This window comes from Acanthochromis polyacanthus, chromosome 9 (genome assembly GCF_021347895.1).
Source record: "Acanthochromis polyacanthus isolate Apoly-LR-REF ecotype Palm Island chromosome 9, KAUST_Apoly_ChrSc, whole genome shotgun sequence".
Lineage (NCBI taxonomy): Eukaryota > Metazoa > Chordata > Actinopteri > Pomacentridae > Acanthochromis > Acanthochromis polyacanthus.
In genome coordinates, this window is record NC_067121.1 from 28,259,381 (window position 1) to 28,278,296 (window position 18,916).

Sequence of the window (18,916 nt, forward strand, 5' to 3'; positions counted from 1 at the left end):
CACACATAAATACTTATGTTCATTCATAGAATTGTGTACACACTCAGAAACCAACTCCTTTAGAGTCTACTGTGACCTTGAGCGAGGCAGCAATCTTAAGCATCTTCTTTAGAGCCTTAGTGTTTTCTTAAAAATAAATCCTGACTATGACGTCTCCACCATAGATAAGGATAAAACATGTGAGAGCAGAGTTCACCTCGGTTTCAAGTCAATTTGCTGTGAGTTTGGTTGACAAAGTCAGCCACTGCCCACTCACAAAATAAAGACAGCAAGAGTACGGCCTCCCACTTGACAGGTACATCTGCGAAAGAGAGAGAGAGTGTGTGTGTGTGTGTGTGTGTGTGTGTGTGTGTGTGTGTGTGTGTGTGTGTGTGTGTGTGTGTGTGTGTGTGTGTTTGTGAGTGACAGAGAAAAAGGCACGGGGCTCTCCTTTCCTTCTCTGCCTGAGAGGATGAATTATTGAGAGTGATGAACTGAAAATAACGTGGGTGAGGAAAAGAGGTGCACTGCTCCTCCTACACACACTCTGCTGGTCACGGGGCCGAAGCTGATGTGGGCACGTTTACTGCCGCGATGTGTGTGGAGGCTACATGAGTGTGTTTGTAATGTGTTAAAGCTCTGTGGACTTAAGAAGATGTTTAAGCTTTGTGCATCCGGGGAGAGAAAGTGTGTGTGGGAATAGTAAAAGCATAAATCTGCGTATGGAAACTTGTGCTGTGGTGGTCCGCCTGGCTAAAGGGAGATGGTGAATCCTTGCATTCCTCTGGCCTTTGTCTTGATAGCAAAACAGACAGAGGAGTAAGTTATTCCGACTGTGAACCAAACTCCCAACAGACTTCTATAGGCCTGTCATGCTCTCTCCCTCCTCTTCCTCCCTCTCTCTCTCTCTCTCTCTCTCTCTGTCCGTCTCTCGCCCATGACCTCTTTCAGACAGAAACACACATGCACCTGGTATCTATTTAATCTGTTTTTAGACTGCGAGATAATCACACTGGCTCAAAATTAGTGAGCCATCAGCTTGGGTTACCACTGGAAAAGTGTGCGTCTGTGTGGATGTGTGTTTGCTTTAATTGCACTGAAATTGAGCTTGTTCTCTTTCCCTGTGATTTTTTTTCTTTTTTTTCAAAAAGGGGTTTGTGTATGTGTGCGTGCCTGTCAGCGAGAGAGTAAATATTTGTGCAGGAGCTCTGGAGAAGGTCAGGGTCAAAGTATGACAGACAGCCCATTGGGAAATAAAGACACACACATACAAAGGCAGACTCTCTCACACACACACACACACACACACACACACACACACACACACACACACACACACACACACACACACACACACACACACACACACACACACACACACACACACACACAAATAAAGAGAATCAAGCAGAGATGGTGAGAAAGGAAGAGAGGACAGAGACAGAAAAACAGAGACAGACAGACAGACAGACAGGAGGGAAAATAAGAGAGATAGGGGAAAAACAGACAACGGAGAAAAACAGAAAATGGAGAGAATAGGAAGCGAGAGAGCCTCGTTCCGTAGTTCCCCTTGGCCGCTCTCAGTAATTGGCTGGTATCCAGAGGACAGAGAGTAGATCAGAAAGCAGTCTGAGTGTACTCATGTGCTTCATGTAGTGGACATCATAAACCATTTCATATCTGCTGACCGTGTTCGTAAGCATGTGTGTGTGTGCGGGTCAGAGGAGTCATAAGACACCATAAACAAAGTGAGGGTCTGTCCTAAGATGTCAATCATGGAGGTCTATGCGGTCACGGCTCATGCCTCTTGGACGCTCTGCAAACATGTGATCCAGACTGGTCTTCTTCAATAAAAATCTCTTGCAGTTAAAAATAATTGCTGCTATATGAGCCTCAAAAGAATACATCAGAGTTTGAGGACCTAACTCCCCGTGGACCTAACTCCACTCTTGTGTGATAAACAGCTGTGGCTGAATTAGCAAAAACTGGTGTCAATTATGCAAACACAAATCTTATTGAAGTTGACAAAATTCTACTTTTTAAATGTGAAAGAGGATTCTTTCAGTAAGTTTTTTTATATGCCCACACATACAACAGGATCAAACACAAGCACATTTGAAAATAGACGTATTAATTAAAAAAATTCTTAAAAGATTTTTTTTTTACGTTACAGAAAAAAGATGCTTTGGATAATTTTAAATTTGAGTCATCACATAGTTTGTCCAGTGGAACAGCTCCTACTCCACTGTTTACAACACTCTCGGCACTGTCTGCAGCACATGTAGCAGAGTACAAATGGAAGTGGTGCGGAGTCAAGCGGTGTCTTGATAGGAAGTTGCTGACTACTTTAAGATACACATTGTCAGAGAGATGAACGATGATCATCTACATAATTTTACCTTTTCAATAAAGCTCAACCAGTTTATTTACAAAAAGTTGATTCCATAGTTAAACTGCTGTACAGTAAATAACTTTATTTCAGGCACCAGTATCCTGTACATTTCCTAATTATAATTTAAGTTCGTTTTTAATATCATTTTTCTACTAAAATAGGTCAATCTCTGCATTTCTGTTGTAAAATATGACCAAACACTGAGACTGCAGATACTGGAATGAGCCATGAAAGTGTTTTTGAAAGCAAACATTCTCATTAACATTGCTGTAAATCAACTTGTGTTGCAAGTCGGTGTATGCACACTGCAATACAAATTATGATTACAGGTGACATAATATTCATGTGTTACTTCTTAATGAATGTGTAAATGTGTTAAACTTGACTGAGCATAAGCTAACCTACTAGTTTTGAACAATGCTTCTTTCCGATGTTTGTTTATTTGCTCAAAAAAAAAAAGACAGAAAGAAAGAAAAAGAAAGAAAAAAAGAAAAGAGCTAACAACATCACTGGCTTGCTTTGGAATTGTGTGTGCGTGCGTCTGTATGTGTGTTTCACAGGATTAGTAGTAATGGTGAATATTATGGTGTTAAAGGTTGTTATGAACTCCGATTAGGGATTAAAGGATCTCAGCAGGGGGCTGGACTCTGATGCTGACATCTTTATCCCACACAAACCTCTTCATTACCACACACGCAGACGCTCACACACATTTGCTCTCTGCTCTATAAACACAACCTCATATCACACACAAAAACACACACACACACACATATTACTTCCACTTATCAGCAAAGGAAATTGTTAACGACAAAAACACACATCTAATAAAGCCACATGGGTCGTGATCTTATGCAGCTTTTAAAAGCGACACTTTGGTGTGCTGAGGTAACACACTATTGTACAGCCAGTTAATGAATTGAAAAGGTTTTGTTTATATTGTAAAATAGTAATAACACAATGATTTCTCAGGACCTATATGTGTATGTTTTCACATACTAATACGGCATTTATTTAACGGCTATCACGAGTTTGCTTAGTATGACAACATGTGAATTCAACCAAAAGCGTGTTTCACGGACATGTACACATGAGGACAAACACACACAAACATACACACACACACTCACTCACATACACACACACACCCACAGATGCGACCCCGGTGGCCGTTAAGGACGTCAGATTCAATCATGTCAGATTTCTCCACTGACGCTTGATGTATCAATTTTTAAGTAGCTTGCCTCAACTAACGCCTGTATGTACACACACACACGCACACGCACACACCTGCACACATGCACACAGGGTGCTCTGTGCTCCAGGAGCTGTGGCACTCGAGGGGTACTCGAAGGGTTCCATCTTGAAAGCCTGTTGCCATGGTGACCATTATGGAGCTCATCTCCCGTGGGCCAGCAAGCTTTACACAACTTCCCTCCCTTCCAACTCAACACACTCGTTCGCGCACGCACACACACACACAAACACAGACACACTCACGATACCCCCCACCCATCCACAAATACACACACAGAGTTTTCTCCTCTTTGTGCCCTTTATGGTAAAGCCGGCAGGGAGCCAATGTTTGACTTGAACCAAGTGCGAAAGAGAGCAAGAGAACAGAGCAATTAGCAGTTAAACTAGTAAGAACGTCTGAAAGGGAAGCGGAGGAGGAGAGGAGAACGCTCACAGTCTTGTTTGGGAAAAATGCAGCTAACGTGATTTTGAATATGTGCAGAGCTGCCTGCATGAATATAATTAGAATGTAATGACTTCGACTGTGAGATATCGGGTTTGTGCTTCAAGAGTGTGTACTTGTGTCTAAGTCTGCCCCACTGAGCATCAGCTGAATATCTGTTCTGAAGTCTCACAATCAGCTGCTTCTGTTATTCCCACAATCAATTAAACATTGCTTAAGCATGATGTAACTGCTCATACGTACACGCAGCTGTAGTCTTCTAACGTGTCCTGAACTGACTGGAGGGTTCATCGCAGATCCAAGGAATTGGAGCTATCATTCACTGCATTAACCAAAACATTAGAATTTTCCACAGTATGCAAGTTTCTGCTGTTAGTTCAGAGATTTTCCTGTTTTGCTACCTCATTTACTCAACCATAACCAACACCGGCTCATTTAACAGTCACAACAGGATACACAGGTTTCTGTCAAATAAGGGACCACAGACTCATTACCTTTACTTTATGCACACCCGTCATGCTTACTGTCATGCATAGTCACCCCCTGAAGGCCAACTGTAAGCCAGGAAAAGCCCTGTAGTGCTCATGCAATGAACAGCCACTTCATACTTCTGCATGACCCCTGAACAGTATATTTCAAATGAACCGTAAAGGCTACATGTGTTAAAGTGCCTTGTAATATAGAAGGAGGTCACACCCCTAAAAAGGTTAATATATCACATTAATGCCATGCTTCCGTTTGGAGAGCACGTATAAATAGAATTCGTTGACACTGCTATTTTGATAATGATTTAATCTGGTGGGTCATTAATCAAGACAAAATGACGAACATTCACAGGTCCCAGCTTCTGATACGTGAAGATTTGCCGCTTTAATGTCTTTAAAGTGATTTTACATAAAAACACAAGTTGGTTTTGTCTTGCTTGAGTCAAAAGCTGAAAAAGCTGTACTTAAGTCTCCCTCCAATGAAAATCAAGTTCACTTTTTTTTTTTTACCTTATTAATATGTCAGTATGGTGTTGTTTTCATGTTGAAAGACATGTCACAAGCAGCCAGTGCCATGGCTGAATGACTGAAGTCGATGACTGAAATCATTTTTAAATTTTGGTCACTTAATGAATGAACCAAGCTGTAAACACAACAGTGACACTTAAACCCTTTTAAAGTTAACATGGCTGACACTCTTTCAATCCTTTGCCTTTTTACACATCCAGCAGAAACTTGGATTCATTTGAAACGGAGGTGCAAGCTGCCGGATGAATGCTGAGGTTCACTTTTACCTGCGGTTTGCTTTCCACCATTTCAGCTCTTAAATGCTTCACTAGTTTGACAGCTGGATTCTAACTATCTGCGTTTTGGTGCTGTGCAGGTAGTTTTCAGTGGGTCAATAAAAACTTTTCACCTGAAAACAGTTGCCTGCTATGGTGGGTAAACACTGCTAATGTGTGCTGAGACAGAACCAGAAGCTGTGAGACGTAAACCAAAACAATCAGCTTAGAGTTGTTGGGTTCTTCAGTGCAACTGACTCTATACATGTGGTCATCTGATCCACTGATATAATATATTGATTGGTACAGCATCTCTGTGGTTTGTGAAATTGTAATGGGCTCATTTCTGACATTTTGCATTAGATTAATGGAAATAATAAGTGTTGGCAGACCTAGAAAGAGTGATATATAGAAAATAATATTAATTTATAATAAAAACAGAACTAAACAGAACTCAATCAGCTCATGTGTTGTCTTTTCCCAGAGGAAGAGGTTGGGCTGTTCCCTTCTCAATCAGTGGTGACTGAGGGTGTGTCTTGAGTAGCAGTACTATATCATATCTAAGAGCTATCGATTGGCATAAATACACTGACTCTCTCTGGTGACCGGATGAATAATTAATAAGACACTGGATCTGAGGCCACACTTTATCTTTAGGAGAAACACATACACACATCTCAAACACACCCTATGTGCAGCACTGTCAACCCAAGATAATGCAAATCTTGAGTTAGCTTGTAGTTCCACAACATAGTTTCTGAGTCTAAACTTTTGCTCTCAAGTGTGTCTGCTTTGTGCGTGAGTGTGTGTTTATGCGAACACTGTCTCACTGCTTCAGCCTTCTTGTCCCTTTTTCATATCTATGGTAAATCATTAATCATAAGGGAACCAAGTCAAGTAACACATTTCCCATGGGGCAGACACTGGGAGTAGCTTGAGAAAAAAAAGAGGCAAGAAAAGCAAGCAAGAGAGAGAGAGAGAAAAGAGGGAGAAAGAAAAAATGGAGTGAGAAAGAGGTGGAAAAGCAGAGTAGAAACCAGCAGATCAGGAGAAGGAAGCTCTACTCCTATTAGCCGAGCCCCTGTTCTTGCTGAAAGTTTTTGATCAGGCAGTTGTACATATGCCAGGCCTGGCACCGGGTGCCCTGTCTGTCCTCTAGCGTTGAGGTCCTTTGTGCGTCTGTGGCTGGCCAGCGCCCGAAGCCAGGACTCTCCGGATGCAACATCCCCGGAGAAAAGCTGCTTTTCCACTCTGCTCCTACAACCCAGCCAACAGGAACACACACACAGTCACCACAGCACAGCACATAGGCACCCATTACCTTGGAACCTGACAGGAAGGAGGAAAGAGAGCAGAAACCCTTTGAGAATTATCACTCCCTTTCATTTCCTTGCTTTTCTTTTCTTTCTTTCCCTTTCACCTACACACACATTTACTTATTTTTTTTCCAGTGTTCTCTCGGGTCTTTGGGGGATTGTGCTAGTGGACTTTGCTCCCCTATGATGAATGATTTGCCTAAAAATACTGTCTGTATGCGAGCGAGCGCAGCATCCAGGTGGAAGAACTTACCTCCACAGTGAGAAATCATACTACTTTGAGGCCACTTTTCCATTCTGCTATCCGTGGGTTAACCACAGCATTGAATATACGTGTGTGTGTGTGTGTTGGTAATATACAGCCTTTCTGGGACAACTGACGTGTAGCTTGATTAAATCCGTGACCTTCACCAGCAGCACAAGCAATCAGCGGGCGAACACACGCGTTCACACACACACGCTGCATACGTAACACCTTCTTGCACACAAGCGCCTTGGCACACGAACATGCAATCAGCACCTGGTGGAATCTGTCGCATCATTGATCCACCGTATTCATACACACATGTACACATGCGCACACAAACACACACGCACACGGAGCATCTCTCAAATTGCATTTGACACACCCTGATTTTCCTCACACGGGATTCTGTACACCGCAATACTATTTACCACTGTGGCAGAAAAGGCTCGCGAGAATGGAAATACCAGGCCTATGAATGTATAAATAAAAACATCCATAATCTATATTCAGATTACCAAAGGGAAAGTCAGGAATTCCATTTTACTGCCAAGGATGCAAAAGGGAAATCATTCAAGTCCCCAGGTCTATTTCGGCCGGCTGCTCCTGTTGAGTGGTAACACGGTTTTCCCTCCCCAGTTTTATGACTCCACATAATGACTAATATGCAGCCACTGAAACAGCCATAGCAATAGCCATATTATGTTATTGTGACTATTGCTGTGACTGCCGTTGTATATTTTTGTTCCCCTGGTTGCCTGAAGATCTAACGCTTATATAACAAGGCTGACAGTTGATCTGCTGTTGCGCTGTGTTGTTGTACTGTACGACCCCGTGGTTATACCGGCCCTCAGCCTGATGTAACAGGATCTCACGTAGACCAAACGTCACAATACATCAAATCACACGTTGTTTTCTCGTTCTTTGCTGTGGGTACTGCACGGCACATCCTGCGACCCATCAGCGTCTGTAGTACCTCTTTTTTAGCAATAGTCCGTTAGAGTGGAGCTCTTTGTCTTGTTAGTTGGGCTGTTTTGTTCTTTTTATACCTTTTTAAGACTCTATTCTCCATTATACTCTTGTGAGTCTCCTTTATTTTTATATAGGCTTGAAGAATAATTCTGGTTTATGACTGTGCAGCCTTGGTTTTGCAGTTTGGGACATCGTTTCTGTCGTTACTGCAACTCTTGAGGATATACAGTAACTGTGAAAAGTGAATGCACTTGAAATGTCTATAATAATTCCTCATGGCACAGAAGCAATGCTTGTATGCACAACTAAAAACTAAATATCAAACTCTGATGAATGTTTAAAATGGACTATTTAAATATTCCATAAACTGCCTTCTTTCAGTGACGCAAATCTGGGGGTTTGTTTAACATTTCTGTGTCAATCTGATTGCTCATATTTCTTGCCTTGTGTCTACTTTTAAACAATATCGCCATGCACCCAGAGCTCAGCAGCTACTTTTGTGAATTCAGTGTTATACTACCTAACAGGAATGATGGCTGAATCAACAGAACTAAAACCCAAGTTGTAATAAACTTGAATTATCTGTTAAAAGCATTTATGGCAGAGGGGGATTTCCGGCACGACTACTGCCAAGATGCATGAACAACTTTATTCTGAGACCAACACATCCTGGCTTGTAGCCTTCATCACAACATTTATTACATTACGAACAACATTTCAGTGGGCTGTTAAATAAAGTGGTTCTTTATGCTACAAGTGTTACTGGATTTTTGATGTTTCAGGGGATGTACAGCCGCAACAGAGCAAAACAGTTTTTACAGCCACCGTCTTTATGGTCAATGAACACTAAATGCTGTGCTTTAGCGTTGGCACGTTCACTTATGCTATGTTTATCTTCTTCTCTTGCTTCAGCGTGCAGACCTGGAACCTACAAAGCTTCGGCCACAGATGCCTACTGCACCAAATGCCCTCCTCACAGCTCGTCGCCGCAGGAGCAAGCCGTCGAGTGCATTTGCGAGAAAGGTTTCCACCGCGCTGAGAGTGACCCACGCTCAATGGCCTGCACACGTGAGTGACAAACACCGGCACAAACGCTGCAAAACACATGCAAGTCCTATAGTTATCAAAGCCATAGTATTCACTGTGCTCACTTCAGTGATATACTTGCATTTGGATGTTTGTATTCTATGCTATGAAATGATTGGATTACATTTCATTTAATGAGTTTGTAATGCACTCCTCTAAGGCTTCACATTGCATGGCTGTTTTTTCCAATTTTCCATTTCATCCGGTTCATATATATATATATATATATATATATATATATATATATATATGCACACCTCCATGTATTTTCCTCTTCCTAGCTGCTGCTAGTTAACACAGCACAAGAGATGCATACATAAAACACACACACACACACACACACACACACACACACACACACACACACACACACACACACACACACACACACACACACACACACACACACACACACACACCCTCCATGTGTATTAGTTTTGTGGTTACAGTTCATGGATATCTGTGATGAGAGCACAGATAAGGCTGATACCCTTCACACTCACGCAACCAGAGGGATCGGACCGCATATTCATGAAAAGAGACAGAGGTAAAGAGGAAGAATGAGGAGGCAAGATTGAGCGTATGAGAGGGACAGAATGAGATGGATTGAGATAGATGGAGGGACGTGGGGGCTGGGGAAGGACAGCGACATGGTGGAGGGGAGAGACCGAACTAGACAAAGTATGGAGGAACACACACACACACACACACATACTCAAACCCATTATCAGGTTATGGTAGATTACACTCATTAATCGTTGTAGCAGGTGAGATGTGACAGGTGTTATCAGCTGGAAATGAGTAACGGTTTGTTCAAATATGTATGGGCGCACACACATGCACACACACATGCACACACTTGCTCTCCTGAATGTTGAGGAACACTACTGTGGGTCGAGGGGGGAGCAATGAGAAAATAAGGAGAAAAGGCGAAAGAATTATTCACGGAGATATGGAGAATGACACAGGAAAAGAACAGAACAGAGGGGGAAATGGTGGACTATCAGAGACGTGTAATCTAAGTGTCATAAAAGGCCGATCAGCAGCAACGGTCATGATGGACGGTGAAGTGTGACCTCGGGTAGTGGTGGGATGGAGAAAAGAAAAAGACTGAATTAGCGGGATCAGTCAGCACACCCTTTCAGCAGATTTATGACCGACAGCCTCAATTATACCCAGCATGGCCTCCGTCCTCCACGCCCAGCTGTCCCCACCATCCCGCCTGCACTTTAGAGAGGCTCGTCACTGGGAAGGCTAATCAGGAAAGTCCCAGGCCCTGCTGGTGGCCCCCTGGGGCTCACTGCTCAGTCAGGACCTGATGAGATGTCACGCCAAATGGGCACCTTCTACCAAATTTCCATATGGTTGAGATAGCTGCACCATGCTGTGATGTGAGCTACTATAATCAGTCATTCCTATATGAGCGGCTCCCAGGAGGCAGGAATGGCATGGTCAGGGCTTACCTTGATGATGTTATGGGCGTTTGTGATTTATTTAAACGGTCCTTTAAGATTTTAAACTGATCTTCCCATCATAAAGAGCAAAAAAAGCCCCAGACATTGACTTATTTAAATAAAGAAGTTAGATAAAAACCTGTTTGGTGTGAGTTAAGGCTACAACTAACAATTGATTTTCTAAATTTATCAATTAGATTTTGCTGAAAATTACAGTTTCCTAAAAGCCTTAGATGACATGATGAATCATACAAATGGGGATATGGGCTCACAAGTTGAGTCTACTCAACGTGAGGTGACAGAAACAGGGAAAATGATGAAAGAGGGCCTAAGTAAACAATCCAGATTAATGCCACACCTCAACACATCTAGTCAGTCCAGACACTGACCTATCTTGCCCTCCAATCTCCTCACAGTCCCAGTTCTGCTGTCAGAGAGGTGTAGGAGAAGAAAGTATCAGCTGCTGTTAAGTAATGTCCAATCTTTTCAAATTATCCAGTCTTGCAGTACAACATTGACTTACAGGGATCACAGTATTAGTAATTTATTTCATGGCTACGTTAGGCAGTCACAGCACTTGGTTAGAGTTCGGAACAATTGTGGTTCAATTCAGAAAAGGTCTTTGACTTTAGACAGAACATGTTCATTTACATTTAACTAATGATTATTTCCATTGCTGATTAATCTGCTGACTATTATCCAGATAAACTGATGAGTTGTTTGGTCTCTGATATGTCAGAAAATGTTGAAAATGTTAATTACTGCTTCTGAAAGCTCAGGATGATGACGTCAAATGTCTTATTTTGTCTTGAACCCAAAGATATTCAGTTATCAGAGTAAAGAAATGAGAAAAAAAACATATTTAACTGGCTACAATAAGAGAATTTTGACCACTTTTATTTAAAAAACTACTCTAACTGAATAATCAATTAACTAAACAATTAACGATTACTTCAGCAGTTGACAACTAATTGATTAATTGACAAATTGTCACAGCTCCCGTACGAATGTCAGCACTGCTTATAATTTCTGTGTGAAATCCAAAGCCGCCTCATTGCAGCAGGACGATCACATTAATGCAGCAGGTTGCTGAAGCAGAGGGCTCTAGAGGTCTCTGGTACTCTGTTGTCGATCAGTTAAGGGCATGGGCGGATTCCTGGTACATTTCTTGCTGCATTTCTGCTGGTCTTCCAGTTTGTCATGAGAAAAAAAAAACTAAATGTCACCATGAGAAATTTCCACCTTTTTGATCGCATTATAATTTAAATCAATGCACATTGTTGTCTTAAAAGCCTCCAGACTCATAAACCTCCTACTCAAACTGGATTTCTTGGATCATATTTCACCATTTTAGCAGTAAAAGAAGCAACACACCCTTACATCACAGTCTCCTGATATTTTAAAACTGAAGTTAAACGCCCAGTAAAAGTATTCCACTGGTTTGATGGTGGGAAGTTTGAACATGAATCAAAAATAGGAAAAAGCTGCAAGAACAATACTTTTTAAAAGCAACGGACTCCAAAAATAGCAAAGCAGAGCAAAACAGGCCCTACATGCTATAAATGGATGTATCTTTTAGTACACAAACATTTTTTTTGCAACCCTAAACAGAATTCTCTTGAATTTAAACCAAAAATATGCAATCTCAGATTTAATGCCGGGGCCCTGACATATATATTTTTATACCTTACAGCTTTTACTATCTGCTGGTTAGTTCAGTTGTGCTTTGACTTGTCTCTGCGCCACAGTGTTTGTCATTTTGAGTACATGTAAATGCAAACTGTGATGTAAAATATCACAACGTAACACACATGTGCTTCCATGTCTACAAGGGTGAGCATGTGGCTGAGAAAAAATGTCCAAATGCAGCAAAGTTTGACCTTTCCAGTTAACTCGGAGACAAAATGCCCCAGTCGTTTGGTTAAAAAGAATCACCATGTTGCTTTGAGTACAACAGAACCATTTCAAATATTATTTCCATATCACATTAACTCAAGACATTTTAATTCATCAACATGAGCACACTTCCTCTGAAGGCGTTATAAAGAGCGTTGTCGTGTTGCTGTTTCTCAGCTTTCTTGAGAATGATTAGTGACACGCTTTTTGGACACTGACTCCGTGATACACTAATCATTCCAGCTAAAGCTCAAAGTAATATTAAATCATAAAATGTACCTGACTCATGAGAAAATGACTCTGGGCACTTTCTATACATCATTGTCCACTCACTATTTATTATCTGCAGTGCAGCTCCAGAGTGTCAACTTCACGTGGTAAAAAATTCTCCCTGCAGTCAAGCATCAACTATTTAACATCATGTGAATTCCCTTTAAAGATGGATTTAAATGTGCAAGCGTAATATAATATATTATTCCCATACCATCACATTTACAATCGGGCAGACTCCTTTAATCTCTGTCCATTCCCAAGCTATTCATTAATCGAACGCCAAGTGTCCACCCCCTGAACGGAGTCAGTTAATACATTTTTAATTTAATCACTCTGAATTTTGTTCTTAATAGAAACTGCTATTAATTTGATAATGAGCATACAGACAACGCACATTTAAGGAGCATCCATTTGGGGAAAAATAATATTCATCAGTCTGTGTTTCATGAACTGGCACTGATAAGGAGTGGTGGCACTGGCCAGACTGACTTGTTCAGCTTACACCATGTCTCTCACCAGATGCATGCTGGGATAGCAGTTTTAGTGAGTACAGGATGACACATATCACAATATTATAGTTCAGATGAGCATCTCTTTAGTTCTACAGTACTAAAACTTATGAGATTATGACACATTCTGACCATTCACAATATAGAGTTCCACTAATTTTGTGTCTTCTCTGTCCCACACATTGTTTCACTATGTTAAAAAGAGATGCATAACTGGTTTATGGTAATAATGCAAATTACAACTACATTAATAAAACTTACTAATTCTAGAGCAGTAAACACACATTTTATAGATTTATCAATAACATTTGGTTTAATATGTAAAAAGAGAAGTGTTTTATCTCTGGAGGAGATCTACTTTGACCGCAGAGAACAGAGCAGGAAATACATCACCTCTGTTGAAGTGACATAATTCTGCCTGTAGTGTTCCATCTTTGTCAGTAACAACTGGCAGGACTGGCTTGATTTGCTTTTGTGTTGTGAAAATCTGCTTCAATCTTCTTTTTCATCTTTCTGGCATCCAGTGAGTTGCGGAAACTCCAGTTTATTTTTTGACCCCTTTTCCTGTGAGATTAGTGTTGGGTCCAGTGGGACTTGTGGGATTCTCATGCAAAGACAGACCTCTCCCACAAATTTAAAAGTGAAAAATGCTGAGGGTAGTGTTGGAAAAGGGTGAGGTCATCAGACCTCTGTAGTCTGCTACTCATCTCTACTTTAAGGTTCCATATATTGAAAATCAATTTTTATTGTGTTTTGTGGTTGTTATAAACTTTGGGAGTGTCAAGTAAAAGCTGGTAATGTATGAAGACGTTTACTTCTGCCATTCTGAAAGCCCCCCCAACAACTTGATAGTCTCCTAGCCTTACAAGCCAAAAACAGTTTTACCGGGCTGCTACGTTTCAGTTGATGAACCAGTAGTTGTCTAGCTATAACTTTTTTTGTTCCTGTGGTAAGACAACCAGAATGAGTTAAAGACAATGGCTCTGCTGTGAATTTGGCGATACTTCCGTGTAAAATGATCATTCACTTGTTTGAAGTCATAGAAAGCCCTGGTCTTGCATATAGATCCGTGTATGTGTCAGCTGTCATGCGGTCAACTAGTTACTCAGCGCTGTCAATGACTAATAGGGAAAGTCTTCTTCCTGAAGGGGGTGGGGACAGCAGCAGCTGAGCTGCATTTACAGATGCTGAAAGACTGTTCAGAACAGGAGTAAGACCAGGATTTTTACAGTCATGATTAAATAAACCATCTTTGCAGTGTTTTGAGATGAAAATTTGGAAAATACATTCTGGGGACATGTGAGAGTTTAATTATTTGCTGAAAAGAGGGAGCAATGTGGGACCTTTAAGGCTCGAAGCTCAAGAATACATTAGGTCCTATTAGTAGTTACAGTTGCTGACTGAACAGTTGGTGAAGTTTTATTGTAAATAATGCAAGTCCTAGTTTTGACAAGAATGCAGGGAATAAGAAAGACCTCCAGCTCTGGTCCTTCTTCATTGATTTTAACACTTATTTTTAAAGATCCAGTGGGATATAAGGAGATCTATTTGCAGAATAGGAATATAGTATTCAGAATTATGTTTTCATTTGTGCATAATCACCTATAACTAGGAATTATGTTTTTTTTAAGCTTAGAATGAATCCTTCATATCTACGTGGGGAGCAGGTTGTCTTCTGTTTAACCAACGTTGAATCATCGTGTTTCTACAGTAGCCCAGAATGGACAAACTAAACACTGGCTCGAGAGGGCATTTTGTGTTTTATGTTGAAGTGGCAGCCACCGTAGGTTGTCCCTCACACATGGAAAGGAATGGTTGAGGCAAGGGGTTTTCAGTTGATTGCAATCTGCAAATTCACTGCTACATGCCACTAAGTTCTACACCTGGTCCCTCAAACATGTGTTAGGCTTTAAGGACGGAAATGAAACTTTGATGAGAAAAGGAGACACTACTTTGGTTGTCAAAAACTCACACTCACTCCAGTCATTTCCCAGAGGCTGAATAAGAGTCTCTTGGCAAAAAGGTTTTCTATACTTTCTATATTAAATTTAAAAAACACAAGATGGATAGACATAATGAGAGAAATCTTTGGTTTTATCTTCCCTCAGGTCCTCCATCAGCTCCAGAGAACCCCATCTCGACAGTGAACGAGACCTGCGTCACCTTGGAGTGGTCGCCACCCAGAGACACAGGAGGCAGAGGAGACATCACCTACAGCCTCCACTGCAGGAAATGCTCCGGTGATGGCAAAAAGTGCACACCATGTGGGAGCAGCGTCCATTTTGTTCCCAGACAGATCGGTCTGTCATCGGCCACCGTGTTGGTCACCGACCTGCAGCCCGACTCCAACTACAGCTTCACCATAGAGAGCCAGAACGGAGTGTCAGACTTGAGTCCAACACCAAGAGGAACGGTAGTCATAAATGTGACAACGTCGCAAACAGGTGAGAAAATACGCACATACTGGGAATAATGTGTCTTTTGAAAAACATCCAACTACCACAGTTACGCCATGAATGTCAAAACACCCATATTTGTTGACAGAGACAGCTCTTTCAATGAGTATTTTTTTGTGAGGCAGGGTATTCTAGGATTTAAATTGCTGCAGAAACTTCAGAAGAAAGGATTGTGCAGAATTTCCACGATATCCTCTTTTAAAAGCTGATAAGAAAATGAAATCCTCTGGGGAAGAACATCGTCATTAGACTGAACTAGAAATCTGTTTGATACAGAAAAGTCTCTTTTTAAAAAACTGATGGCAGTGTAGTCACAAACGGTATAAAGCTCTATGAAAACTTTAACATCACCTGCTGTGATGCATCACTCTGATACAACGAAATGACACCTCTGCCTGCACATGTATAATCACGTGCATCTGCATCAGTGTGCGAGATTTGTGTAAGAGCTGTGTGTATGACAGGGCTGTGATGACTAATAGGCAACATACTACGAACGTGTGTGCAATAACCGGAGGGGGGAAGCAGTGTAAGAGGTTGTTGACTTCACCCGGATGCACGCATGCTGCTCTCAGCTGTAGTCTGTATTAAAGACACACACATTTATTCACACTTTCAACCCACATGAACAGTCGCAAGGTTTTGGGTTTACACATTAGTAACACGAGATTACACAGCGTGCACATGCGTCACACATCACAGAATGCTGTAATCACACATGTACAGTATCTTACACCTTGTGAGCTGTTTCATTAGCAAAATCACATGACACACATTGCAATATGTGTCTTCTCGTTACAGCACTTTAGGTATTAATCTCTATGTTTCTTATCATGCTCTTTTTCTCGTCTTGTTGAACGTTATTCTCTTGGATGTTCATGCTTTCTCCTCTCATTTTTTTTATTTTTTTATAGTGAGCGTTGTGTTGAAGGAAAGGCGGAGCAAGGACAGTGTGACTTTGGCCTGGCAGGGACCTGAGAGACCCAATGGAGCGATAGTGGAGTATGAGGTCATCTACTATGAGAAGGTGAGAGAGATAAACACACACTCACTTTTAAATACACTCTCCACCAATCTGACATATGAAGAGCAAGTTACTTGTGACTTTTAACTTTAAACAGCACGCCTGTGTAACAAAAAGCGATTTGACCAAGCAGGACGTTGCATTATGGCAAACGCGGCCTCGAACATTTTTATAGCTGGACCCAAACCTGGAATGAAAAGTGTGAATCTGCTGCTTGGGATTTTGTTGTCTTCTGTAGCTTGTGAATTCCTCGATCTTAAAGGACTAGCTTGACATTTTTGGAGATATTTGCATAGATGTTCAAATAACTTATACCGTATTAACCCTCTGAACTCCAAAACCTGCCAGTGGGCTTAAAAGGCGTGTTGTCTTAAGATATCATCGCAATTATGATGTTTATCAGAGAAAGAAACAAAAAACAAAGAATAAATGCTACATTTTTAACATTTCAATGGTCCTTGAACTTATAAAATGGGAATTTTTTTTTCAGGAAAGCTTAAACTTGACATTTCAGTAAAATCACTTTAAGTCTCATGTAAAAATCTGCAAAATCCACCATGTGCCATGAACAGATTCTGTCATTTAAAAAAAAAAAAAATCCTCCACTTCTCGGCATAAACGGAAAGATAAGTCTGACTCAGCTGTGACCAACAGTAACATGACAAAATTTAAGGGACTATTTGGCTGAAGTGTAGGCTTTGATTATGCAGAGCAGATAGCAGACATGTAAGCAAAACAAATTCACAATGTCAGTCGTAAAATACTGAAAGAATGTAGAATAACTGTTTTCCAATACTGGTGACACATCTGGGCTCTTGAAAAAATGTTCTGCATGCCGTTTCCAGGATTTACGATTTTTCGATTTTAGTAAAATACATTATCAAACTTTCATTTATTTGTTTTTTTAATGATTCATGGCGTTATAACTGTGCTATAATACACAAAATACATGATTGAGCTCCCTCTACTTGTAGCAATAGTTTCCATACAGGTGCAGGACTTGATATTGCACCGAAAAATGAGCCCACAGTGAGAAAAAAATGTAATGCCCAGAAATTGCTTGGGGTTCAGAGGGTTAATCACTCACAGTTCGAGGTGCTGACAGGTGGATTTTGTATTATTAGACAGAGCTGTTGGAAGTAGCTTCATATTCGTCGAGCAGATATGAAAGTGATGTAAATTTTCTTATCTAGCTCTTGTCAAGAAAGAGAGTGTATCTTCCAAAATGTCAAACTATTCCTTTAAATGCAAAAATGAATCAGTGGAGTACACTTTGAACGCAACATGCTTCCCTCTTTTCCCTTCTCTTCCTCGCACATGTTGCCTGTGCTGGGATGTGGGTTTAGCCTTTGGGCATGTCTGTAATGACTTGTTCATCACAAACATCTCTCTCTGCTTCTTTCAGCCTCTCTGTCTTTCTGTTTCCACCGCCTTATCCCTCCTGTCTCCTCTCCTGCTCACACCAAGCTAATTAACCACACATCTGTCGAACAAACCTTGTAAAACACGACAGAGGTGATGAAATTCAGCCTCTGTGTGTGTGTGTGTGTGAGGCTGTCTGAGCATGTGTGTTGGCAAGCATTAACTGTAAAATAGTGTTAATCCGTGTTGTAGAGTGTCTTCCATTAGGTAGAGTATCAGCCTCTCAGCAGGGAATCAGCTTACTGACAGACACACTTATTCTTTATTCATCCTCCTACAGACACACACACACACACATCGAAGTGTGCACACACACCTAGAAGGTAGTGGAAGAATGAAGTGAAGCGGGACTAGTAGCCACATATTGCCCCAGAGTGTAGAGAGGATAAGATTTAGGACCTGACAGATGCTCATGTATAAACGCGACCAAATGGTCCAGTGATGAACAAATGAAAACTTAGTGAGGTGTATTTGGCCCCTGGAGACATTTAAATTCGGCAATTTGAGGATTCTATTATTTCCAGACTTCTCCCACTTTTTCTGTCTCTCTCGATGCCACAGCTCATTGCTCTATGTGAAACTCTTAAGGAATTTTAAAAATTTCAACCTCTTTTCATCCACAATCACTACATCACAATCACTTTGTATGATCCACTGAGCTTAGTATTTGATTGTCTTACTCTCTTGGTTTTTTACTTCACTTCAGAACCAGCGGGAGCAGAACTACACAGTTCTGAAGACTCGCTCCAACATGATGACAGTGGACGGGCTGAAGCCTGGGACTACCTACGTGTTCAGGGTCAGGGCTCGAACCGACGGGGGCTATGGGAGCTACGGTGGAGAGATTGAACTGGAGACCAGCCACGAAGGTAAGAGGAAAAACAAAAGCTTGTTTATTCATAATGAAGTAGTAATTTAAGTTTACAT

At 41.2% G+C, this 18,916-nt stretch overlaps 1 protein-coding gene across 2 annotated transcripts in view; it reads left to right on the forward strand.

The window, feature by feature from the left end:
• The window catches only part of epha4b (eph receptor A4b), a 100,359-nt gene that overhangs the window by 37,547 nt on the left and 43,896 nt on the right, over positions 1-18,916 (forward strand). For both annotated transcript variants that reach the window (XM_051953230.1, XM_051953229.1), the window contains exons 6-9: positions 8,782-8,937; positions 15,196-15,531; positions 16,458-16,570; positions 18,696-18,858. In XM_051953230.1, coding sequence (XP_051809190.1) covers positions 8,782-8,937; positions 15,196-15,531; positions 16,458-16,570; positions 18,696-18,858 — 768 coding nt within the window. The remainder of the gene's footprint in view (positions 1-8,781; positions 8,938-15,195; positions 15,532-16,457; positions 16,571-18,695; positions 18,859-18,916) is intronic.